The sequence below is a fragment of the Rhyacophila brunnea genome, unplaced genomic scaffold (assembly GCF_057557595.1).
Source record: "Rhyacophila brunnea isolate RB1 unplaced genomic scaffold, BYU_Rbru_1.0 scaffold_20, whole genome shotgun sequence".
Lineage (NCBI taxonomy): Eukaryota > Metazoa > Arthropoda > Insecta > Trichoptera > Rhyacophilidae > Rhyacophila > Rhyacophila brunnea.
Window position 1 is genome coordinate 25,905,488 of NW_028232860.1, and position 27,756 is coordinate 25,933,243.

General features: G+C 33.7%; 2 protein-coding genes across 2 annotated transcripts; one reads left to right on the top strand and one right to left on the bottom strand.

Moving 5' to 3' along the window:
* Positions 1-508: 508 nt before the first annotated feature.
* mRpL11 (mitochondrial ribosomal protein L11) lies at positions 509-14,101 on the bottom strand. The gene is made up of 4 exons (XM_085948030.1): positions 13,869-14,101; positions 12,277-12,466; positions 10,414-10,580; positions 509-724 (listed from the first exon to the last, which is right to left on the bottom strand). Exons 1-4 carry the CDS (start codon positions 14,001-14,003, stop codon positions 611-613), a joined length of 606 nt encoding a protein of 201 aa, XP_085804156.1. The 5' UTR covers positions 14,004-14,101; the 3' UTR covers positions 509-610.
* Positions 14,102-14,200: 99 nt separating this feature from the next.
* Positions 14,201-27,230, top strand: yata (N-terminal kinase-like protein yata). Its single transcript, XM_085948029.1, has 11 exons — positions 14,201-14,807; positions 15,474-15,703; positions 17,672-17,848; positions 18,657-18,885; positions 19,613-19,756; positions 20,378-20,559; positions 21,424-21,740; positions 22,639-22,800; positions 23,722-23,984; positions 24,593-24,800; positions 26,962-27,230. Exons 1-11 carry the CDS (start codon positions 14,430-14,432, stop codon positions 27,105-27,107), a joined length of 2,436 nt encoding a protein of 811 aa, XP_085804155.1. The 5' UTR covers positions 14,201-14,429; the 3' UTR covers positions 27,108-27,230.
* The last annotated feature ends 526 nt before the right edge of the window (positions 27,231-27,756 follow it).

Here is a 27,756-nt window from a genome sequence, read left to right on the forward strand (position 1 = left end):
GACACATACATACAAAAATATATCACTGTAAACATGTCAGGCCGTTATACCTATAGCCTCAGATTTTCACATTGTGTACATGTGTTTTTTACAATACATGTTTACACGTTTGTATGTGTTGTATGTGTGAAATGTATCAAATCTGTTGAAGCCTATATGTAAGACTGTGTTTGTGTTATAGCTCGTTACGTATTAGTGAAATCATTGCTATGTGCCATCTGTTGACCAAATTGATAATCAATTTATAATACATACCTACAGACAGATGTCATTGGCAAATTATATTTTTTTGTAGAATATAAAATAATGAAGTTATTATTTAAATACATAAATAATCGATTAGAAATTATTTTTATTAAGGTCAGATTTAAATCATCGCCTAGTATGGAATCTTCGCCACTAGTATATGGATCCAAGGCACGGTATATGATGATTTCTCTTTCTTTTTCCCCTTTCTCGTCTACAACATGAGGATGTAAAAAAGTTTTGTGGAAATAATTACAACACCTATTAATAACGCTATGTCATCATTTATTTATCAAATAACTAAGTAATTACACGGATAATATGATATTTAAAACTATTACTACAATAACTCAACAATTCCATCTTATACTTCAGTGGCGGTAGCAGTACGTAACATCTTAGCTTCCCGGATTTCTTGCAAGGCTGCCTTTTGTTCGTCCACAATTATTTGTCTCTCCTCCAGAAACTTTTTATACTCCTGCAAAATAAATATGGACAATATTTAGTAATAAACACAAAATACATTAAATTTATATGCTGGTCATTACGTAACAAAGTAAGTACATAAACAACATAACGTCGTTGAAACTAGAAAATTGTGTAACTCCAAAAACACTACTTTACAGGAGAGACAAAAAACATTATGGTTTTCTATACAAATATATGGTTTTGGAGTGAAATCATCCATGATTTAGCAATGATACAATTTTTCTGGAATTACAAAATTTGCAAGCTGGATAGATATTATCAACGGCCACTAGATGGCATTCAAAGTCAATTTTCGATTAAAACGGAGTTACACAATTTTCTAGTTTCAACGACGATAAGATGAATAAAGAATTTTCTTGAAAAATGGATGCATACTAATATCATCCATCGCTGAATGTCTCACCTCATTAATAATTTATTTCACAATCTCATAAAAATACACGTATAGCTATTCTCTACTTTTGTTAACCTACGGATAGTAAATTTACGCATAAATATGACATAATGAGGTAGCAAAAATGCTGTACAAATTATATTATCTCTATGAAATGAAATGTTTGCACAGATAAAAAAAATTGGCATAATACAGTCGAACTCGGTTATTACGATCTCGGACATAGCGAGATCTCGGATATTGTGACGTTGCAGACGTCACCAATGGCCTAATTAATAATTTTAATTAGTGGAGAGGTTTTTCTTTTGCGAGCAACACAAAAATGCTGCGGTTGGTACTTCCAGAAAGCATCCGGGTTTGATAAGTGGTGGGGGGAATCGATTGTTGGCCGGTCGATATCCGCTCGCGTCCTTTTTTTATGGTTGAACTCCGACCTGAGAGGTCATGGAACAGCAACTCGCGGTTGCCACGCGGTGTGTAAATACATTTTATTTTTATTATTAATTAGTTTAAGTTGTTTGTTTTAATTATAGCCTCACTCACATGTGGATATTCTGTTTAAACTAGGTTAAATTGCTGAGAATATATTGTATAAATATCATAGTTTGCAGACGGTAGCGCGTCTTTTGTCTAACGTGATTATTCGTTTATGTATTATGTTATGTGCCATTCAAATTCTGTAACTGTTAGTGAATCAGCCAGTCGAATTCGACCGGCTGAAATAATGAGTTCATTGTTTCTTTTACATGTTAAATCTTGTTCATTTCTTAAGTTTGTTGCATCATCTTTATTGTCCCTTTCTAGTAGTATTCCAATATATAAAACACTCTTCAGTCGGACTTCCAACAGAAAACACATATTGTACCTAGTAATATTCAACCTTATATTAGTATACCAGCAGTGACGTCCCTAGACAAAATGCCGCCCCTAGGCAGCGTCAAAATGCCGCTTCATTTTTTTTATATCTAAGAAATGTGTTGTATCGATGCATTAATAACAAAATATATACCACTAAAACATACAAAATTAAATTTAGATATTAAAAGCGAATAAACATAATATTAGTTAGACACTTACCTAAATCACCAGAGTCTGAGATTCTATTTGTTGATATGTCTGAAAAAATTGGTTTGCAGATACCATTTAGTAATAATACGCAGATGTATTATTTTCACACTATTTTTCTATGTACAACATGTAAACAAAATCATTTTCCTTATCATTCATTTAATATGAACATACTTTTAATCACAAATACACTATTAATTAATTGTCTCAACACTCAACCGTTACAATAAACAAACTTTCCTGGCCTTTTTTGTAGCAAAGTTCTTAACTATGTCATCCAAATCTAATTTATATGCCATCTCTGCTTCAATAGACAATATTGCAAGTCCATTTAGCCTTTCTTCGGGCATCCTTGATCGGAGATAATTTTTAATAATTTTCAGTTTTGAAAAACTCCTCTCTGCGCTAGCCACTGTTATTGGCATTGTCAATATTATCCTAATTGAAGTGACCGTATTTGGATAGATTTCTTTCAAATTATTATCATAAATAAATTTTAATACGTCATGTGGCGAAGACTTTTCAGTCACAAGTCTACACAGTAATTTTAACTCCTCACAAAGCTCCACTGCATCGACATCAGATGTGCCGTTTGCAGTGAGTTTAATTTCTAAATTTTGACAATCTTCCAATAATTTTTCAGGAGTCATGTTTCTTAAGAGGCTAATATTATACATAAATTTGAAAAATCTTACGCCTTTTGCTAATCCTGCTCCAGTTTTATCGTCAATTTCTATAAAACCTACAAAATGCTCACGTACTTCCTCTGAGTGTTTTCGAACAAATCGTACTATATGTCCTATATCAGGTGTACATTCTAATATAAGAGAAAAATATTTTGCCTCATTTAACATATTAATAATTTGATTTGATTTTTTGTGACATTATGGCAATTAATTCATTTTGAATTCTTGGTCCAAGATAATGAGTAGTGCGGGGCTTACAGCTTATGGTTTTCAAATGTTCCTTAATAACATTATCAAACAGTCCAAAACATTCAATTAATTTTAAGAAATTTCCATTGTGCAGTGTGTTGATTGTGGACTTAGGTCCGCGTAAAGCCATATTCTGCACCGCTATGACTCGCAAAACCGCACATAATCGAGTTAAAATTGACCGCCACCGTATAATTTCTTCATTGAAAAGTTTTTGTTGACAACAATCGTTTTATTTAGCTTTAATCTGATTAGAATATCTTTCCAGATTGAAAAGTTTTCGTGGTGATTTTTTGACTTTTCGTGGGTTTGTATAGTTTGCGACAAGTTTTTCCAATTATCATAGCCAACTGATGATCCCATTCCAGTCTCACATTTTTTTTTATTAAATATTATACAGCAAAAGCAATGCGCAGAATCATTTTTTACAGAATACACTAACCAAGTTCTTTCACATGTTTCGCCATTTTTCAACGTACTTACGTTCATACTATGCATTGGAAAACTTTCTATTGCACGTATTGATAGGATAATCAGCAAGTTTTTTTCTGTATAGGTCCTTTTTTTAATATCATTATCCTTGTACTTTCATCAAGAAAACTTGGCCAAAAATGTGGATCATCAAAATTATTGTCTTCTTCTTTGTCTAAATAATCTAAATAATCGTCGTCTGAATTATTATCGTTGGCATCGTAATTTACATTCTCGCCTAGCGTTGTAGCATCTGATTCTTAAATTACTGGTTCTTTAGTTTTAGACGATGGGTACTCAGCGCTGACTTTCTGATTTTGCTTTTCACTCTTGATAAAATAATTGTTAAGTGTAAGTACCTGTATTATTTGTAGCATTTGCCTCCTTTCGTTCTCTTATCTTTTTATACGCTGCTCCTGAAAGTCATTGTCTTGCACTCATGTTGATGATTGAAATAAACCACAAATCCACACTATTATCAGCAAAAGATATGTTTACAAAAAAACGACTTAAAAGAAGGTATTGTTATTCACAGCACAATTACTAACAAATAGTAGTAAACAGTCAAATTCAATATGATATTATAATCTAGGTAGGTATCTACTAGTGTACATTTTTATTACAATTAGCTGGTACTTAGCGTAAATACCTATTATATGCACGAATACTAGATTATGTCAAATATCAATTTTATTTTGCAATAGGTACATCCAGCAACATTTAAATCTCGCGGGTGACTGGCAAAAATGTTTGGATAAATTAAAAAATACGGATGTATATACCCATAAATCTCCACCATAATTTTTATTGTTTCGTTACTTACGTTGATATATAGATTATAATATTATTTTGTTTCAATAACTTCTTGGCTCATTGGCGCCACATAATTGGCTTTTGCGCAGGCACTGTTATGAAAGGAACTCTTTAATCTGAGTAAATGACATTATATTATTCATAATGTCATGTGTCTAGGTGGCAAAAGACTCGTAATTTTTTTTATTGGCATTTGTATTACGAACCCGAGCAGTTAAAAATAATAAAAAAAATCTCTGGCTGAGAGTGGTGACATCATACTAAAATCGCCGCGAATACCTACTCACTACTGGGTAATAAATAATATAATTAAAAAACATCCGGAGCCGTGAAGTACTACAAATATTCGGTGCTCCGGCGCCGTCCTGCTCCGGGTAAAACCCATTTGCTCTGCTTCTGCTCCGAGCTCCGCTCCAACGCTCTGGTTATAATATAACTAAGTTTAGGTACCTAGCTATTTCTATATAATACCAAATGATCCTCCTCGATTTGCCGCCCTTCGAGTATCTGCCGCCCCCAAGCGACGCTCAATCTGCCTACCCCCACGGGACGTCACTGTATACCAGTAATAATATGTTATGTGATTTTGTGTTATAAAGCGGAAATAAAAGGATTACATCAAATACAATAATAATATCTTTTAATAATTCCAACCCATAACAATTATAATATCATCGTGTATGCACGGTGGTGAATTCCCTTCGGCGTTGCATCGCCATTTTGTACTTTCGTAATTATTTGTTATTACGATATAGTACCATTGACTTTTAATTACAATTTTATATTAAATACAGTAAGGTTAAATTATCACGTCATTTCATTTAATTTAATTGTACCCTATATTATGTTCGTTTCTTTCAGAGAAAATTCGTTGGCGTCCAGTTCGAGTTTAGTTATCAATACTCGCAATTAACCGCTGCAACGGTATGACAAACATGTCCATCGGATACCAATTGATTCCGTTGGTCCTTTCCGTAAAGGATTGGAATTCACCAGAGAGATAGTGCGAAAACCCAGTACCCTGAGCTAGCTGTGCCTGTTATCCACATTGGTTGGATAACAGTTTTAATGGATCGTAGGTTGTAAGTAGCCTAGTATAAATTCTTTTAACAATGAAATGAGGAAACATTCGTTGATATTTTGCTTTATGATTTTCTCCAGACATTTATTCACTGTTATAATGAGCAAATACTGTTAATGTGTCAATCGTTCAAAAACATTTCGACCCTAAGCAATAAAATCCGATCAGACAGGATGCCGCCGGGGTCGGATTACGTTTATGACACTAATTAAGTGTATAACTACCTACCTAATTGGTGTTTTCGCTGACAATAATGAAAAAGTATCAACGCATATGGTTGAAAAATCCAAGGTTTGTGAAGTCCGCAGGTACCTACCAGCATTCATTACAATAAACAACTTCTTTTGTAGTTTATGAATACCATGCTTGCTTCGCGGATTTTTACGATGGTTTTCAGATATTTTATTTTTGACTTTTTGTGTTATGTGACAACTCATTTAAAAATACCTATTCTCTGACATAATGAGTAACGCTTATAATGAGCAAATTCAGTCGGTCCCATCTTCCTCGTAATAACCAAGTTCGACTGTATTACCAATATATTATGAAGATAACGTAGGTATAATTAATAGTCTAATGACGCGAACACATTACAATCATGTCACAAGAGAGCATGCCCGTTCACAGTAAGCTCGCACCAATATGTATGCAATGTTATTTTCCTTAGTATTTAAAATGCCATTATTACTGTGCCAATGGTCACCTCCGAAGGGAGAAGATGAAGCGTTAGATATTCCCTCTCGCTTGGTGGGCTGGCTGATGACATTGTCTGCTGTTAGATAACTTCGGAAAGATTAAGAGAACATCTGATGGTTGTAGAGAACGACGAGATTTATTCAAGAGAGATTACAGTTGTTACATTGTGATTATAGTGATGTACAAATAATTGCAGTATGTGCAACTGCCGTGAAGTATTTTCTGAGGGGCTCTCCCCAGTCTCACAAATATTTTCTATCGCCCATCATAAATGACAAATAATTGAAACAATATTTTTGTAAGTTGATAGTTTTTATTATTGAATTTTCTGATTGTTATACCACATGAGCTGAGAAGCACAAAAATCATGTTTTCTTGTAACAGTTGCCCGCAGTTACCATTATAATTTTACTATTGTCATAATAGATCCATCAATCATAGAGAAATAATATAATTCTAAGATAATATTATATACGTATGATTCACTGTGTACAATAATTTAAACTTTGCCCTAATTTTCCGGATGTCTGATATTTCAATCAGCTGTAGCTAATTTTATTTTAATTATACAATTTCTTTGATGACCTCATAATTACAACATATTAATAATTAATAATTATTAGCTGTCATATAACTATTTTTATAATATAAAATACTAATATGGAGATAAAGCCATCTATGTACCTGTTTGAGCAAACTTTATATTAGTTGTAATTATCAGAGATACTCAGTTTTACTTTATCTAGAGACATCTAATGATAAAATACAAAATATGGATGACAATTCTGTGTGCGAAAGGAAGAGGGCAATAAGTCTGAAATTTGGTAAAATGAGTTGAGTATGCAAAAATAAACTTAATGCATATATGCGTAAAGCAGAAAAGGGACCAGTCGAATTAATGCCGCTATGTAAGTAAATTTTGTATATTAAAAATATGCGACAATTTATTTTTCGTAATATTTCGAAAGCATAAATGCATTGAATGTAATCATCTCGCAGGGAAATTTTAGTTTTTGTCAAACGCCGAAAGGAACACAGCGTTGAGTCGCGCCATCGCCGTATGGCTTTCGACCATTGGCTCTGTTCACACCAGTTCGAGTAAACGTCATCGAGTCATCGCTATTTGCTGTTCCCGCTTTTAGGCTGTCAAACGTTAAAGTTGGTTATTGTGTTATCTACAGTTCATTTTTGATAGTAATGATATAATTATTACTATGTCTCGTGAAAGAATCGAATTAATCATGAGGCGTGCGAAGGAAATGTCTCAAAATAATACAAGTAAGTAAATGTCATAACAAAACCACAAAATTATTGCAATAATTAAAGTGATGACAATTCTTTAAACCAACAATTTCAACGAATATTTCAATTTACTAAACAGTGATGCACATATTATCATTAGCATTATTTTATAGTTTCAAATTACATTATCATCTTCCATTAGTACAGTCATAATGAATTGATTTTTGAAGTGATGGTATTACAAGGAAGATTATTTTAGGTATATTTATCTTTGTTTACTATTGATTATGTTTGTGTTATTGCAGTTACTGAATTGGCTACTAATTATCATATACTGAATGCTTCTCGGACCAGTAGTCTTACTGAAGAACAGTCGAAAGTAGCCCAAGAAATAGAAGCTACGATGCCATTTTCTGATCAGGAGATAATAATTTAGCATTATTATATTGTTTTAAATTACATTCTTATATTCCATTAGTAGGAAACGACATGCAATGGGTGAAAGTAATTGATTTTTTAAGTACTTATGTAACAGTATTTCGGGGAAGATTGCTTTATATATCTTTATTTACTATTGATTGTGTATGTGTTATTGCAGGTACTGAATTGGCTACTAATTATGATATTATAATGAATGCTTTTCGGAGAGAAGAACAGTGGAAAGTAGCCCAAGAAATAGAAGCCATGATGCCATTTTCTGATTCAGAAGATAATATTGAAGGTAAAGTTAATGGTATTTAACAATTATGCTATTTTAGAGAAATATCAAGACTACTCGAGGATTATTCAATTGTTTAAGTTGTGAAGATTTGTATTCACTATCAATAGATAAACTGCAAACATATTGACCTCGACACGAGCCCTTGTACATGATTACAGTTCAGAAGATGATAATGAAGGTAAATTTATTTTTATAAAAAATTGTAGGTAGTGTACAACGTTTATTCAGTTCTTTAAGATGCGAGGCGTTGTATTAGCAATTGATAGACAAAAGATTTCGTAGTATATTTTTAATAACTAAACCATTTTTTGATTGCAGACATGCTGCGAGTACATCGACCAATACACAAGCACTTCTACTTAATGAAAGTTCGAGAGACTGCTCCAATCTAGTTAGAAATTGTACGAAAAAAGATAATAATATTGTAGTCAAAGTAATGTACAACGACATGTTTTTAGATTTTGCCAGTCTCTTGAAGGGTCCATTCAGCAGGTGAAGTGGTTTCAATTTAAAAAAGAAAAAAATTTAAAAATAGCCTGGATGATTTGCAACAATTCCAGTCAATATCTTTTAGTCGCCAAGGTAAGGCAAATAATGTTATCCTTGAACCTCCTAAATTTTACAGTGGTCCAGTACAAATTAACAAGGAGAAGAGAAAAGATCTCGGTATTCTACATATTTAATCGATAAAGACTGTCATGAGTTTTGCTTGTCAATCCCAGATAAATGTACCGTATATGAATCCAAGAGTTGGCGATGGATCGAGGGAAGTGGCGCGAACTTGTACTTGCCCTATGCCCCAACGCTGGGTCGTGACAGGGTGAAAGAAGAAGAAGAAGATTTACTGTGTAAATGTATTAAAATAAAATAATATATCCTTTGGTTTTATTTTTAACTATCTATCAAATTTGTACATATTGTTTCAAATATAAATGTATTAAAATAAAACTATATTTTTATTAAATAATAACCTTCATCCAGCTACCTATATTCTATGAAAATACTAAACTATTACATCTTACACCTGCCAGATTACATGATTGACATTATAATAATCCATATGCTCTGTCTGGAGGGGAAAAATAATTTAAATTGTCACTAAATGATAAATCAATAATAAAATCACACATTTTGTACCTACATGCCAAAAGAGATAAGTTTTCAATTTATATTCTTTGTTAAAAAATACGAAAGGAAGAAAGGGATATGTCAAAAAAATATAGTCAAATCCATAACTATTGAAAATTTCATATATATATATATACCATAGTATATCAATTTTAATAGACAAGTGCAAAAAAAAATTCGAAAAAAATGATTATTTTCGGTTTAATTACAATTTTAAGAATATTCTCAAAAACGCAAATCTTGTTTTGCCTCTCCTGAAAAGTACCGATTTTCGACTTATCGCCCTCTTCCTTTAGGACACAGAATTTAACATGCATAATCTTAAAAAGAAAAATTAATATCTATTTTTAAAATTGATTAAAATACATTCTTTGTATTGCCACCAGATACTGCTAGAGTATCGGTATGATCCCTCTTAGGACGGAAATTTCTCTTAGATGGAGATTTGTAGTATAAAATCATAATACAATAAAATTATAATAAAAATTTTAATATAAAAAATAAAGCAATAAAAATAGTATTTCATCACAGATGTTGCCCATATGTGGTTTCCCTATCAAAATCGCTGAAGCAAGTTTCAGTTTGTCATAAGTGCCATTACTCCCATATAAAGCATACAGCTCATAATTATATCTCCGTCTCCACCCAAACTGATGTGTCTGAAGATGGGCCCAACATTTTTTCCTGGTTTTTAGTCAGATTTCTGAGCTTTACGTGACAACTGGTCTTATTAATTTGTAAAAAATGCATTTTAAGTGTCGGTTCGATGCCTTTAAATGTAGCACCCTCAGTAGACCGAAGCGACATTTGTGCCTAGTAAAATAATTCTTTTTTTTAATTTAAATTTTTAAACAACTCTTACTGTTAATAGAGGACCCCAGGTACACAAAATTGTTGACCCTCTCAAAAACGCTGTTGTGCACCCTGAGAGTATCACAAGGTCCGTCCGGCCCTACGATAAAACCATATTATATTTGGTCCAACAGTGTCATTAGTGGCCACGGGGTATCATTTACGCAGACCTGTTATATTATCTTTAATATTTTCAACATTAATATAATCGTGAATCAATGTACAACAATGATTTTATTAGAATGATAATGACTAAAATTGGAAATCAATACTTTACCTCTGGATCTATTTCATCAACAATCTCAATTCCACAGGTTCTGATGGTGCCGACCAGGCGTTTGCAAATTTCTTCAAGATCTTTATGCTGCAGGGGAGCATCTTGCTGTTTTATCTTCGCTATTTCATATAAATGCTTACGGGTGATTCTCCCAACTATTTCTTTTCCTGGAAATAGAAATCATTTCTTTATAAGTTATAATAAAAACGAAAAACAAAATAATTCGATAGAACCTCCATAACATGAATTTTCGAATTTATATTGGTCAAATATTTTTTTTAATTATTATCCTCTTTTATATGATTTATTTATTCTCTTAATTTAAGTATCTAAAAGGGGATATTATCACCATTGTGGAGTAACTGTAGATCACCGTCTTTCAAAATAATCGGTTTATTCTAATTATTTTTAATCCTCCGAATTGCCTCGCACCTGACGTAACTATTTACTGTAGGTATATTACAACACATTGATGACTAAATGTTATACTGTTATTCTTTACAATTATTGTTATAATCATTCTCTTTTGTCTAAAGCCTGTGCTCCATTGGCACGCAAGTCAGACGATTTACAGTCTTTGGTCTTTTTTTTCGCGTGGAGCACTCCAGATCTGCAGACTTTTAAATATGCAAGCCAGGCTCGTTAGATTTCAAAAATGTTTGATATTTTACTCTCCGAGTTGCCAGACTTAGTCCGTCGATCACTTCGTGAATCCGATTTGACATTAATACGCAATCATTCGGATCGAAAAAAAAACTGTAATTGTTTTAAACATTTTTATTGATTAATTTGTTATTTTACACATTAGAAAATGAGAGATTTATCAATTATTTTTTTATTTTTATTTATGAAATTCGTAAAATAAAATGCAAAACTTGTGTTGTTTTCACTGCTTTATTATTTTATGCAAGTCTACATATAAATAACACAAAATTGTAGGATTATCGGAAGACTTTACGATAATCGCAACTTTTGACTTTTGACAGCTCGACTTTTTTATTTGTTCGTTGATCAGTAGCAGAGCATAGACAAATCGGATGATTTATTGTCCTCGGACTTTTGGCTAGCCAATGGAGCGCCGGCATAACAGCCAATCTTCACCAATGATTGACAACAATTATATAACATTTCTGGAACCTATGGTTGAATTAGTTGCGTTGGCAGCATTCAATGCATTGTTGAAAATAAAAAAGAAATTAGTAATCAGATGATGCATTCTCTCGCTATAATGCTCTCAAGCATTGTAAATCGATCAAAATTAGAGGTTCGTGGTGCAGCATCCTCCACCGCCTGATGAGGGTCAGTGCGATAATATCATATGTGACGCATAAAGCTTAAAGACCGACCTATGCAATTATATTTACATTAAACATAATGCTTATTCTTGAAGAGTATTTGCCTGCTATTTTTTATACAATGCGATCTGTCATTTATTATTATTATAGGTATTTTTTCTCTTCAAACGCGTGCCATGCAAAATCATCTCACGTACCACTGGTGGCACGCGTGCCGTAGGTTCGCCACCACTGGTTTGGAGTAACATTGTCAGCAGTGCGTCACCAAGAGTTATTCCATGACGAATTTACAACTATTTTTTGCTAGGGTAGTTATAAAAGCTAAAATATGGGCTTCAATTGAAGATCAAAATAGAGTAATTAATTATTTAAAATGATTGAATTTTTTTCATTGTAAACGATTTATTGCTGTGGTCGTCTATGGTCAAAAAGTGGAGATTGCTAGTTTTCATCCGGGTAGGCTCTCGTAACATGGAGCCGAAGAAACAATTATTATGTTTTTGACCCAGCGGCAGGGTCCCAATTCAATTGAGCATAGGGGCAATATTGAGATGATGAACTTACTAACCGGAATCCATTGCACCTCGTTGGATGCCAGCCGCTTGCTTGATGAAATATGTTGAGGGAGGTTGGTGGATTGTGATTTCGCATGAACGATCCGGGTTCAACTTCACACGAGTCGGTAGAGGAATGCCAGGTTTTATGTTACTCGTCCGCTCATTAAATTCCTTACAGAAAGCTGCGATGTTGATTGACCTCTGAACAAAACATAATGAAATACAAAGGATTAACAAAGTCTTTTCATGTTATCATTGTCATCACACAGAATCTACAAATTTTGATTAAAACCTCCCCATAGCTCAATTCCTTTCAGTCAGTATAACAGGCTACGAGGCCCAGTAAACAGTTATTTAGTAGTATAAGTGAAACAATCAAATACCCAGGCCTTGAGAAAATCATACTAATATATTGTGACATCATCGGGAATCAAACCCGGAACCCTTTGCTGAAAGGCCAGTGTCTCATGCACAGAAGGGCAATTCACGAACGAAGCAGTAAAAAACACCGCTTAACTGAAGCATGTAAAATTTTTAGTTTTATAGGAGATATTGAGTGTGTAGAGCTTCGAAGGACATCAATACGTGCGAGTGAGAAAGCATTCAGCATGCTTATACCTCATGTCCATGCGTTAGAGTAAGATAGAAAGTAAACATGCCAAAACGGATCGTTTGTGAATGTCATAGAAATTAAATAACATTTTTATCCATTTTGGTAATGACTTCATATTTAATCAGTACTTACTGTTAACGTTGCATGATTAAATCATTCATTGTTGAAGTACGTAGCCAATTAATCTTTAAACAGGCTAGTTACGTCTACAATATAACAATATTACAACACGGAATTTCCGTTGTATTTTGCAAACAAACATGTGTGTTTCTGTATTACAAAATCACAATAAATATTTAAGTGAGAATTTAAACTCAAAATAATACTTTCAGCGGTAATAGAAAAAATAGAATAACAGCCTGCTCACTACGTACAAATTTTTGACGTTTAATAATATGTCAAAGTCAAACGGATAGTTACTAGCGCCTCTACCGGCAAAGCGTGTATACTAAATTGCATACTGTACCCGACACCACCGGTTGACATTTAATATACTTGTAGTAGGTTTGCGCTTAGGTTGTGCAACCGGCAATACTGCTTCATTCAAGAATTGGCCTTCTGGACTAAAGGAATTTCATTTGAGACTTGATGATCTACCATATTAAGTATGTAGCAAATGAATATTCCTGATTGCTTTTTAATTCGATAAATATTTTGGTACATGTCGGTTATGGGGAAGCCAGCGGCAAACACATTTTGAAAATAGCCGATATACTGGATTATTTGTTAGGTAGGGTTAGTTTAGATTAGGTTAGGTTAGGTTTTCATTCTTGAATTCATGAATTTTGCCAAAATCGGCTATGGCAATTAGCGCGGTTCCGGCCTGGCTTCCCCATAACCGAATGTAGGTACTGATATTTGTATATCATTGGGTTTTGCTACATCAATTTTCTGAGTTAGCCATTCGCACTGTCTAACAGAACACTTGACAACATTATCTATTGAGAATGGAGTCTGTCATCATAATAACTAAGATAAATAAGTGAGCACCTGTCCTAACATTGGCCCCAGCGGTGGTCCAGCAGAGGCCATCCCAGCCGGCACATTTGTTTTTAGTCTCGATGTGTGATTAACTTTATCGGTAATCTTTTTCATAGACTTCAACCTTGCCACAGATTTCGACATTTTTATAACAATTCAACTTATTGCATAAAAATTATAAAACAGTATTTTTTAGGTTATGCAAAAGCTCCGATCTCGAATTTGACGTTTAGTTTATATCTAGTTGCCATAGAGAAATATATATTACCTATTATTTTAAAAAATATATCGCAGTTTTCTCGTGTTTTATGGCAACAAATTTCTGATCTGTCAAAAGTGCCAACGATTGCATTATGTTCATTATAAACCTAACGTGATAATTTATATTGCGAAGAGTTGAATCATAATAATTAAGCGTGCTTTTAATGCAAATGTGGATAGCGTCATTTGTTTTTCAATTATCTTAACGGTAGTACATGTTAAATAAACACTTCGCGAACACAAGTCTTCGAAATATGTTATGAGTGTTGATTTGATTGTCATCGCACCAATTGACTGAATATTTCCAAAATGTGGTCGTTCTTCTCCCGCGACCCCGCCAAGGATTTTCCGTACGAAGTCGGCGAACAAGTCGCGGGATTGGGCGACAAGAGTGTGTGGAGTCTGCACAAAGGCAAAAAACGGGGCACGCAAGACGAAGTGTCGGTGTTCCTTTTCGACGTGCAGAAGAGTTCCGAAACGCAATTAGATGTAGCTAAATGTGCACTTAAGAAGCTCAAAACGCTTCGGCACCCAAGTCTTATGCATTACCTAGATAGCTGTGAAACAGATAAAGTTTTATATATTGCAACAGAAGCTGTTGAACCACTGTCGATTTACTTAAAACAAATTACGTTGGAAGGACAACAGAAGGAGCTTTATATAGCATGGGGACTTTTCCAAATAACGGTATGCTGCAAATAACAATTTTCTTTCTTGTTTTTTTACCAGCGACATTGTAAAAATCCTTCCCTATATAAACAGCCTAAATATGTGACAGTAAAGCAAAAAGAAGTGTTATTATTATATCAGAGAGTACCACATCATTAATATAATATATTAATATGTCTTATTGCGAAAATATTCCCATACGGAATGTATATGTAAATAATCTTGCAACGGGCGAAAAGACAATCATTTAAAACGCTGCACGAGTTAAAAATATGTGTTTTGAAAAACATTACTGAAATACAAATTATTTTAAATAGCTGTGTAATAAAACATGGTGTCAAAGAATAGGAAAGGTTAGATGATCATTTGGTAAATGTGCCGCAGATGCCCGCATGAGTTTTTATAACTATCTTTTTAGACCAAAACTAACCTAACCTAACCTAACCTACCCCAACCTAATATAACCTTAGTGTGTGATAATGATGCATCGAAATGTATAAAAATTTCAAATTTTAAATTAACTATGTTTGGATCGAAAAGCATCTGCGCCGACAGAAAAAGGTATTTAATATAATTAATTGTCTACATGGTATAAACTGTTTTCGTAAAAAAAAAATATAAAAGCTCATGCGGGCATCTGCGGCATAATTTCGATCATATTTTTAATATGTAATGCTGTTTCAGAGGGCTCTTTCCTTTTTAACCAACGATGGCAATATCCGTCACAACAATGTCTGCATTTACTCTGTGTTTGTTACGACCTCCGGTGAATGGAAGCTCGGAGGGTTTGAATTCTTAACGCCTTGCAATCAGGAGGGGCTTCCCCCTCTCACTGTCAAAATCCTGCCGTCTTTAGACATCTACGACCCTCCAGAAAAAAATGATCCTTCTAAACTTAAAGCTGTCACCAAATGGTAAGTTTCAGATAATTGTATTAAAATTATCAGATTTGTAATATTTTAATCGCATTTAAAAGTAATTTAGCAGAATTCTTTATGGAAGAACGCTTTGTATAGTAATGAATTACATTTTATCAAGAAACTATATATATGTTACGCCGATTGTGCGAAATTGAATATTACATGAAATGGGCAAAATTTTGCCTAAATCATGAAAAATGCAAGCCCGTTACCTTATTCATGAATTAGACAAAATATCTGGAGAGTGCGTGAATTCGGCAGTAATTTTTCTGTCTAGTTCATGTCTTGGACAAATTAGATAGTAGCGCTACGGTGGTATTTTTTGCAACTAAACTAAATGTATCAAAATGCTCGTGCATTGGTCAAAATGTACATATACTATCTATGGTCAAAATAGATGATCGCGCTCCGGTGGTATTTTTTGCAACTAATCAAACTAAACAAATGTCATTGATTATAATATAAAAATATACCAATCAATATGTAACTGCAATGACTTTCATATCTATTTACTATGCGCAAAGAAATCTAGAACTATAATATGATAACGGAAGAATTTTATTGAAAAGTATTTTCGTGATTTGATTCGTGCTTGGTCGATTGAATGTTTGTGATAGTTTGTTGACACTTGATAGCTAACCTCAAAATGGACATTCAGTTGAATACTTTAATTCAGAATTACAAAACCAAACCTAACCTAACCTAACCTAATAATAATAATATTATATTAAGTATGTCCAATTATAACTAATAAAACCATCCGCATTAAATTTACTTTTTCTTCTGTCATGTTGACAGTTCAAGAATTCCATACCCTGGCGAATTCATGTACCCAGCAGAAAATTTACCTAATTCATGAATAAGGCAACAGGCTTGACTGTTACATGAATTAGCCAAAATTTTGGCCATTTCATGTAATAGTCAATTTCGCACATTCGGTGTAACATATACAGCAAATATCTGAATCAGGGAACTCAGAAGTAATTGGTACTAAAATACCTAACGGGTAAGGAGTAACATGTAACCGATCTCGGAGTAAGGAAAAATCCGAGATAAACTTACACACGTGTCAAGAATACGTCATACGTCGAATACTGGCAACTGCTCTTGGTTTATACATTGACGCTCATTTAATATTGGTGTATTACACACACTATTGCACATGCATAATGCGTGTTTCATTTTTTCGTAGGACACTCACACATTCGAAACACTGCATCAAAGCGTATTGAATATAGCTTATTGGAATTCTATTTATTATCTGTTCTGAATCTGAATGGATGATAAACCGTAACAATGTGATAAAAATACCTAAATATTTACCATAAAGTAATGTTATTCTACTGTCAAATGGATTTTCTGTCCTTCTGTACTTCTTCTGTGGACCGATTTGAATCCTGTGGCTGTGTCTTATTGACATATAATTCTGTGTATGAAAGGAAGAAGGCATCTCAAAAGTCTAACATTGTAAATATGTTCGTATTGTTTTAGCTTTGTTTTTACATAAGTATATTATGTAAATTAACTAGAATCAATTATTTTTATTAATTCTCCGTACCCCTCTCTCCCATGGGCACTTTTATTAGAAAGTCTCTGTAAACTCAGTCAAAGCACACTTGAGTGCGAGGCTACCTCAGTCTTGGGCATCTATTCCTGAGACATCCCCGGGCGTATACCACTGTTAATGCTTCTCATCCAAACATAGGGCCTTGTGATACGCTCGATTAAGACCGATTAAGGCGGGTTGGTAAGAAATATAAAGAAAAAATTGTTGACAACTGGTATCATTAACTCGAAATCTTAAATTTATTAATTATTACTCTATAGAATTGTAATTTCAAGAAATGTCTATTAACCATTCACAATGTTTACGCAATCACTTTCGATGATTTTATATTTATATACCTAAATACATCAGTGTTTCAGTATGTATATATTACTTAATGTAATTATTATTTGTAGTTCTACGGATATGTGGGGACTCGGCTGCCTTATGTGGGAGACATTTAACGGACCACTCTGTCAACAATCCAGTTTAAAAATATTAGAATCAATACCAAAACAATTAAGCTCGTTGTATTGTGAACTTGTCAGTGCCAATCCTTCTTCTAGACCTAATCCAGCAGACATTATTACCAGGTGAATTAATTATTACTATTTCCCTCTCTGTGTAGATAAATTAATTACAGGTTCTATTCCTTCAGCCAGTATTCTCGCTCTATGAGGCCATGATTATCATGAGTTATCTCGTCCGACTTTGAACTTAAATTACTAGCCACTGTCTATTGGTTTGGATAATCGAAGAAATTAAATGCACAGTGACATCTGTTTGAATAATTATGAAATACTAAGCCACAAATTATCGGTATTACAGTGATTTTAGTAAGAACTTCGCTCTACGTTCAACGTGTGTCATTAAAAATCAGTCACCTGTCTGATACTACCATTGTAATATTGTGAGGCATAGAAATGGTTAATACACAAAACTGTTTATTGATTGACTTCTGTGGCACAACTAAGAGACCATCCATGCACTGAAACCGTATGCAGTTTAGATCCGTATGCCATACTAAACTTGTGATTTTTGTTCATGAAAATATATTTTCACTAAATTTGTAAGTGTAAATGTATGGTATAAACGGATACGATCAGATGCTTATAATATAGTTTGTGAAAATATATTTACATGAACAGAAAAGATAAACTTAGTTTGGCACACGGTTCTAAACCGCATACGCTTTCAGTCCATGGATGGCCTATAAAATTACAATGTGATCTAAATAAGTCAATTCTTAGGAGTGCTGCATTATCGACTGCGAACTTTAATTACAGTTTTTGTCGATAGATGTTACTATAGTCCACTGAAGAATTTGTATGTTATATTTATTAAGTGCAATATTTGATTTTTAAAAAGAATATAATAATTATGTCTCGATTTATTTTATAGATGTCGAAAACCTGGCGGTTACTTCAAAAATGACTTGGTTGACACGTTACTATTCCTGGAAGAAATTCAAATCAAAGACAAGGCTGAGAAAGGTAGATTTTTTTCCAATCTCAGCAGCCAATTAGACAATTTTCCGGAGGGAGTATGTGTACATAAAATACTACCGCAGCTATTGACTGCGTTTCAATATGGTGACGCTGGAAGTGCTGTTTTATCACCCATGTTTAAGGTAAATTACCATTTATTGATACTATTCACTAGTTTGGTAATTTTCAGTTTTATCTTATATAACCCAAAACCTGCAGATAGATACTCTTCTTGGAAGTTGTCACCTTGGACGATTGTCGTCAGCTACAACTTGATAGGTATAGATAATATGATTGTGGAAGACATAACAAACTGGACTTCAATGTCGATAAATGTAATCTTATGTCGTTTACTAAAGCCTCACGGGTATTGTTTTTTCAATATTCGATGCACGGAAGAGTTCTCGCGAATAAAGGATCTTGGCATTACGTTTGACAGTAAACTGACATTTAGTGGCTATATAATTACCATTTGTAAAAAAGCCTACAAATGTTGGGCTTCGTCTTGTGTACTTCCCAAGTCTTTTCCGATGTTACAGTATTCAAAGTTCTTTATAACACCTTAATTCGAAAATAACAATATACCCACTCACAATATAATATTGTGAGTGGGTATATTGTTTGGACGCCACATCAGTTAAAGTATGGCCTTATGGTGGAGATGGGAAAACATATCATAGAAATGGACTGTGCTGGATGTTTTCTCGAATTCAGCAAAAATGAAAGAACGATTTACGAAAGACATAAATTTCTAAAAGCCGCCTTGCTCAAATAAAGGAGGGATGGTCACCACATAGATCTAATTTATCCTTATTATAAACTGCAGAATAATATTATATAACGTAATCAAAATCTTTTATTTCAATGTAGCTCGGTCGACTTTTAAGTGATGCTGAATACCAGAAGTTGATTGTTCCGTGTGTTGTGAAATTATTTGCGTCTAACGACAGGACGACACGATCTCGGCTACTGCAACAGTTGGATCTTTTCATTACACACATTCAGAATGCAACGGTATGTTCAATAACACGCTTTATGTATACAAAAAAATCTAAACCAAAGTCTTGTTCATTATTGGGATACTTTATGATGTCATCTATAATTTAGGAACGTGCTTCTAGTAAAATAACAGAAAAAATTTCCTGAAGTCCTATAAAGTTGGTACTTAATTCCAACATCGTTTCTTTTTACCGCTGTGAAGGGAAAATTTCTTGCATATGTTTCTACAATATTAATAATTAATGAAGCCAAATGAACAGAATATGTATCTTCTAAAATAGTCCGTACTGTGAATGACAACACCACTATTTTAATTTGTTTCGTTTCTGTTATCGACTTCAAAATAATGTTATTAAAATTGGAAGTACGCAGTAGATCCTTGCTCATTTCAGGCTTCATTTTTTTTGGAAAATGTAGAATTATATATCTATGAGATACTGTCATAGTAAGTTGTCAGTCCTCGTAGTCCAGTGCATAAGGCACTGGCCTTTCACATGGGGGCTCCGGTTTCGATCCCGGTGAGGTCACAATATATTTATGTGATTTTCTCCTGATAATATTTATTTATAAGACCACACCAATGGAAGCTGGCATTGCTGTATTTAATATACCTAAGACTATTATTTTTTTTATCAGGTCAATGAGCAAATTTTCCCACAAGTTGTTCATGGATTTATGGACACAAACCCCATTATTAGAGAGCAAACTGTCAAATCAATAGTTCACCTCGCGCCCAAATTAAATTATAATAATTTGAACGTGGAAGTATTGAGACACTTTGCCAGACTACAATCAAAAGATGATCAGGGCGGGATCAGGTAATTTATTTAAATCATATTATTAATTTAATTACCTGTGTAAATAATAATTTTTCTGATCTAATATTATATTTGCTTTTTTCTATTAATTCAGGGTTTCATACGTGGTAATCTGTAATCATTCTGCAGTAACACCGTGGGTACGGCAAAAACGATTCGGATTTGTATTGGTATTATGACCCTTGTAGTCCAGTGCATAAAGCACTGGCTTCACATTCGGGGGCTCCCGGTTTGATTTCATAGTGATGTCACGATACATTTATGTGATTTTCTCTCCATGATGTTTATTTGATTGTTTCACTTTTATTACTGCAATACTACACTAATTTCATTGGGCTGCTTCGCCTATTACAGTGTTAAGAAAAATAATAATAACAATAATAAGTATACAATTGTTTACGAATAATGCCTGTTTCAATGCTAGCAAAAAATACCAATACAACTGCCAATTCCTTTTGCTGTACCCATCCCATGGTGCCCATGTCCAGTCTACCTAATCCATTACCCAAATAATCTTGAAATGAGTAATAATAAATTTTGATTGAATTGGTGTCCTCAGGGGAGTATGTAGCACTCCTAAATCTGTGGATTGCTTTGCACATCCAGAGCATGGACCCAATAGTGTGTGAGAATTACAAATACCCATTCCTCATATAGTAAACATCTGTGTCTAACACAGTGACCAATGAAAATCCACGCCAAATGCAAAGCCTATAAATAGCCATATAGCTATATATAAGCCAAAAAATAAATAGAAACATGTAGTGTGTAATAAAATATTGCATTCCGGATGTAATAAAATATAGATGACTTGTTATAGTTTGTGACTTGACCTTCTGATTTTTTATTATTTTTTGTTTCAAGAACCAACACAACCGTATGCCTCGGTAAAGTAGCACAACACCTACATCCGCAGATAAGACAAAAGGTTTTAATATCGGCGTTCGTGAGGGCCACAAGGGATCCGTTTCCTCCGGCTAGGCAAGCGGGAGTGTTAGCCCTTGCTGCTACTCAGCAGTACTTCTTGCTGTCGGAAGTCGCTCTTCGAATTCTGCCTGCGCTCTGTCCACTGGCCGTTGACCCAGAGAAGCAAGTGAGGGATTCCGTGTTTAGGACTATCAGAGGATTTCTCGGGAAGCTTGAAAAGGTCTCTGAAGATCCGAGCCTCAAAGAAGACATGGGTATGGATGTTTCTAATAGACCCTTTATTATATATTATTTACTGATATATTTGTGGCTGAATGCCTTGTTTATGTTAGATCTTATAATTAGTTTATTCAGTACAATCGACAATCAGGTCAGATGATTTGCGTTAGAATCTGTCAGTATATTTCTGCCTTTAGGATCGGGTTAAATTAATTGATTAGTTAGTATGGAAATGCTGCGTTTTTTGCACTGAAGAGTGTACTCAAGTCCAAACTATTGTCCAAAAAGACAAAATTCCGGCTATACAACGTGACTGTAAAACCAATCGCTCTGTATGAGTATTAAACCTGGAGCCTAACAGAGAAACAAGAGAAGGCTATCCAAATGTTCGAAATCAAAATTCCCCAAAGAAAACTTGAACCGGTTAAAGAAATCCATATGTGGGGCATCCATACGAATGCTGAGCTCTGCGAGCCTGAGGGCGCGAAGACTCAGATGGACCGGTCACATTGTTATATAAATATGTTATACCAAAAAGTTCATTTATTAAGAAACCCCCTGTAGGCACTCGGCCTCTGGAGGAGATGGGCAGATAACGTCAAAAGGGACACAGAGTGTGACTGACTAAAGAAATAGCTCGGGATATTTAATGCGAAGTGTATGTGTATACTATCGTACACCTTTTAGACAAAAGCTAAGTTATTTAATTTGAATCTAAACACATTCAAAACAAGGCTAGATGGAGTGAGTCAATATATGACTGTGACAGTAAAGGCAGCTGTCAAAAAGTAGTTAAGGATGATGCTATAAATATTCTCATCTCTATATAACTATAGTATCTATATTTTATTTTATGAATAGAGAGCAAAATGCCATACATTTTATGATGAATGATTATATTTACTCTAATTTTATTTCTTGTGAATGTTGCAGAGGCTGATGTTCATACGGCAACGCCTTCGTTGAGCAATGCGGCCGCCACTTGGGCGGGATGGGCCGTCACTGCCGTTGCAGCTAAGTTTTACCGAAGTCACTCGGATACGGCAGGAAGACCTCATGCCACTCCTAAACTTATGTCGAAACCTGCCTCATTAGGTAAATATTATAATAATTTCAAATATTTTCTGCTCAAGTATAACTCATTTTAATACACTATTGTTGTCCACAATTCAATATTTTCGGTAAACAATGTTTTCGTGTGTCCTGTTTGGATTTAAACTTAATTTCAATTTTTCTCATATTGTAATTTCAAATTGGGATAATAAGGGACATATAAGCAAAATAAAATTGCACACATCGACATTTCTTTTGGATTATTTTAAATAAATCCTGTAAGTCGTCAAGTTTTTAAAGATTATTTTCCAGTGATTTTAGAGGTTATAGACTATTAAATATTGTACGAAATTACCCATAGAATGTGTATGTACTATTTTTTTTATTAATCTGACATTTATTACTTGAAATAAAAAATAAATAAACAAATGAGGACTACGTCACTGTTGTGATCGAGTCGGAAAACAGATATTAACATAATGTGGTTAGAATTTTTTCAATCCCAGAATTACGGAGTTGGTACTTTTTTCAATTCCAGATTCTGGGATTAGACAAAACCCAGTGAAATTTTACTAATATCAATTTTACAATACTTTAATAAATTTTATTCTGGAAATCGAACAGGATTCAGAATTCCAGGATTGCAAACAATCTGAAGAATAGTCACCAATGCATATGAATCCATCACTGTGACTATGCGCCAATGCAACTTAAAATCGTCTAGAATTATTCAATTTTTTTAACATCATATGGTGCTGTCTACGAAGGTGCAACACCACACACTTCCGAAACCTTTTCATCACAGCTATTAAGCTTCCCAGTGTAATTTTGATGACGGTGTAAAAACAAGACACTTTTAAACAAACTCGTCGTAATTCGGTGAAAGCATAATATCAATTATTTTGTTATGGGATTCTACCAAATAATTGCTGACTCAAATATATCATGCCCATTCCATTGCAGAACAACCGTCTTCGAGTAGTATATCGACGACAACATCATCAGTGACGTCTATGACATCACTGGAGCACAGCGAGTCGGCCTCGGACTACGACCCTGAGCACTGGGACATTGGCGGAGGACAGTGGGGAGAGATGGGCACGGGGGGCATCTCCCCTCCTTTGCAATTGCAAAATACTCACCCGTCGTCTGGAGGGCCCCTAGAAGCTCTCTGCGAGACTGACGGCTGGGACAATGAAGAGTGGGGCACTCTGGAAGAAGAGCCTGTGAGTACCACTGAATTATATTATTAACACCAAAAGCGTAGAAATAAATCTGGTTTTATAAACACCGAACCTAGATTTGATTTGATGAAAGTATACCTGAAGAAAGGGTTACTAAGACTAATGGTTAAATCAGCTGCAAGTCATATCTCATTGCGATATATAGCTTAGTCAGTTAAGAATGTTGATGTAAGTAGGAGTAGAGTCCCCACTTTCCAAATGTGGTCAGATTCAGACTAGGGACCACATTGTGGAATCCTGCAATTCATATGCTTTCCCTTTTCCGAGTTTTAGTCATACACCAAGCTGAACCGAATATTGTAGCGTGGATAAATCTTCTGGTTTCATTGAAACTTTTTATGTGACCAGTTTTATGATTTTGTTATTTTATTTTTCTAGAATATTTACATGAAGAATCACATAAAATCGCAAACAACAGTACTTATGTCATATGCACATTAAATGCAGAATATTAATTTTTCTATGCCTACCAAATCAACCATACTAAATACGTGAAATCACCATCAAGTGTGATAAATCCTTCCAGTTATGATGAAAACTATTTGAATTGAAATGATAACAATAATACCACTTCTTTTTCACACCACCAGAGTGCGGCGGCTTCTCTGACGAGTCCAAGCGAGACGTGGGCGCCGAATTCAAACTGGACTGAACACTCGAACATTCCCAACATCATCAACAACGGCGCAGTAAACAGCGGAGTGCCACAAAATAAAATCAACACACATGTAAATAACACAGATGCCTTGGCCGGTTGGGAGGATGGAGAGTTCGAACCTTTGGATGATACAAATTCAAGTAAGATACTAATCGATCAACTGACATGTGCCTTCTTCTGCCGTTAACAGCCCACATTCCTACTCCCAACAATCTGTAAACTTTGTAGGAAATACATGTCATTATAATGCCCTGTATTTTCTGTAGAATCAACAATTCGTGATCACTTAAAATAAACTATGCCATTCTAAAATTGAGAATGAAGCCATATTTAGTTGCGTAGAGCTCAAATTACTCCGGCAGATTCGCAGATCCAATCAGATTCTACAACTCATGCCAAATGTCTGCCCAGATATGTATACAGTAAAACCTCGTTAGTAAGAACACTGATAATTCGAAATTCGCCGTAATTCGAAATTTTCCCGAAAAAAAAGTCCCTTGAAAATTATTTTCATATAAAACCATACCTTTAATTCGAATTTCGTAATTCGAAATGATTTCAGAGTCCCCGGCATATAAAAATATTCAATAAATCGTAATAAAGTACACTATTTCATCAGCCAGTCATTGAAAATTGTGACAGACTTTTCTTAAAACATCAAAAATTACTTATTTTATGATGGCAATAAAAATAATCCTGACATTTATGACCCAATTCAGTAGACACATCTATAATCAGAAACGAAATTGATGAAAATCAAAAAAAAATCAAAATTTTTATATTTTTCCCCCATACATTTCGTAATTCGTAATTCAAATTTTTTATCGATTTTCACTCATGGAATTCGTATTAACGAGGTTTTACTGTATTCGTATGAAAAATATGTTACATTCTTTCTCAACCTATTAGTGTAAAATGTTGTAAATTAACCCATTGTGACCAAACACGAGAAATTCTTGTGTTAGAAGAGGTATTTGGTAATGTTTTTTTTTACACTGTATTAGGGCATCTATTGAAAAATTCTGGTATTAAATGTTTTTAGAAAGAAATGTTCTACAGATTTAATAAAAATAATAGCAGGGATTCTTGTCGACCAGTATAAGATATCGGATTTCAAAAATATCATAAATAATAAAAATAGTATGCACTGTATTTTATATATTTTTTTAATTTTCAATCTGTGACATCTGTTAATTAAATCTTTAGTCCAATATGTATTATAACAGTTCACTGCACACAAAAAAAATAAACTATCCATGTTTCCATAATAGTATGCATTTAAAAATATGTATCACAAAAGTTATTGACCTTTTTTTATTGGCGTTACGAACGAAACATCTGTAGAAACATTTACAAACTTTTGAAGCGATTTTACATACAGGAAACAGTTTTATTAAAAATTAACATTTATATTTTGAAGTATTCCGATAATAAATCGTAACTTTTGAAACTTCGGAATAAGTTTGCAAAATTACACTACTTGCTAGAAATGCAAAAAGTATGGCATTTGTCAATTATTTTCAGATATTTTATGAGTAAATTACACTTTATAATACACTAATTTTTTAAATCTTTAGGACGTAATTAGTTTTTTATTTAGCACTAAACATAAAATTCTGAAGAAAAATTGACGAAAGTTTTTATTCATTGAACTTTGAATCTCTCTATCTCGCTTTAAATATTTCTGTTTTCTTTTCTGTCTTTTAAATCGTATTAAAGCATCAATTTTTTATTTATATTAAAAAAATCAAATTATTTAGATGCATACTTTTTGAGTTATTAATATTTGATTGTTGGAAGTCAATTTAGTATTATATCGTCTCTGTTCTGGTAGAACACACTAACTGGAGAATACTAGTTTTGAGTAATTTGACTTTGAAGTTGTTAAAATGTTTGAAATGGTCTATCATGTGAGTTTATTAAGTAATCGTAAAAAGGATGACTTTAAAATGAAGACTGTTTATTTATTAAGGTTTCCAGACGGTAAAGTTTGAAATAAGGAACATGTTGGTATAACTAATCAATATGTCATTATTTCGAATTAGTGTCTTCTGCCAGAACAGTGACGATATATACAAAAATAAAGTCGGTCACAATAGGTTAAATCTGTAAAATTATTAAAAAAGTTTCATTTTTACCAGAATAATTAAAAAAAAAAAAAAAAAAAACCTACTTGATCATGTACCTACATAATTTGAATTTTACATCATGAAGCAGAATAATAAAACCCGCATGAAAAATTATGATTTATTTTTATTGTAAATCTTTGCAAATATAATATATATTGTATTTTATTTACAGACAATGTAAACAAATTAGAAGAGATGCGGCGGAAGCGAGAGGAACGAAAACTCCAAAGGCAAAGAGAATTGGAAGCTCGGCGCACCGCAAGAAATCAACAGGGCCCAATGAAATTAGCAAGCAAAAAACCGCAGCCACAGTTCTAGCTTAATTCAATTTTTAAATACTCCATTATAATAATATGTATCATGATATTGCGGCTGCCGATAACTTTAGGACTAATCAAAAAATTAATATAGGGAATATCCTCTCTCATATGTGAACCTATTAGAAGCAAACTCAACAAAGTCTCACTTTATAGCGCCTGTACATATGAATGGATTTACTTGCATCAATAATGTGTATTTTAAAATATCGCGATAATAACTGTTTACACGTAAAAGTGTTGACTGTCTCTCCAATCTCATTCTTCAAGCGTAAGCGAGACGCGTTGTCGTCATTGTATGGTGCTATTTGACAAGTTCGTAGATAATCGGTAAATGTCAAAATACTCTGTGCGCCGTATTTCTTATGGCAGGTTCGCCACCATCACACTACGTATCCACCAATTATTGCTTGAAAATTCAGAAGCTTTTGAAAATTTGCAACTTGCAGGATAATACGTGTTTACATGATAATTCATGTTATGGCCGCGATAATACGTATTGTCAGCAGTAAATTCATGCACGTGTGAACGGGGTATTACTGTTTTTCATAAAACTTAAGATGTTTGCTAACTACAGTAAAATGTTAATTTTTTAAACTTCTACATTTAATTTTTTACCCATTTTATAATATTATTAATTATAAAAAAAA

Coding starts and splice junctions, on each gene's coding strand:
- yata (XM_085948029.1), top strand. CDS start 14,430: ATGTGGTCGTTCTTCTCCCGCGACCCCGCCAAGGATTTTCCGTACGAA. Junction 14,808..15,473: donor GGGGACTTTTCCAAATAACG/GTATGCTGCAAA, acceptor ATGCTGTTTCAG/AGGGCTCTTTCCTTTTTAAC. Junction 23,985..24,592: donor GCACTCTGGAAGAAGAGCCT/GTGAGTACCACT, acceptor TCACACCACCAG/AGTGCGGCGGCTTCTCTGAC.
- mRpL11 (XM_085948030.1), bottom strand. CDS start 14,003: ATGTCGAAATCTGTGGCAAGGTTGAAGTCTATGAAAAAGATTACCGAT. Junction 12,467..13,868: donor TGGGGCCAATGTTAGGACAG/GTGCTCACTTAT, acceptor TGTTTTGTTCAG/AGGTCAATCAACATCGCAGC. Junction 725..10,413: donor TTGATGAAATAGATCCAGAG/GTAAAGTATTGA, acceptor TTTATTTTGCAG/GAGTATAAAAAGTTTCTGGA.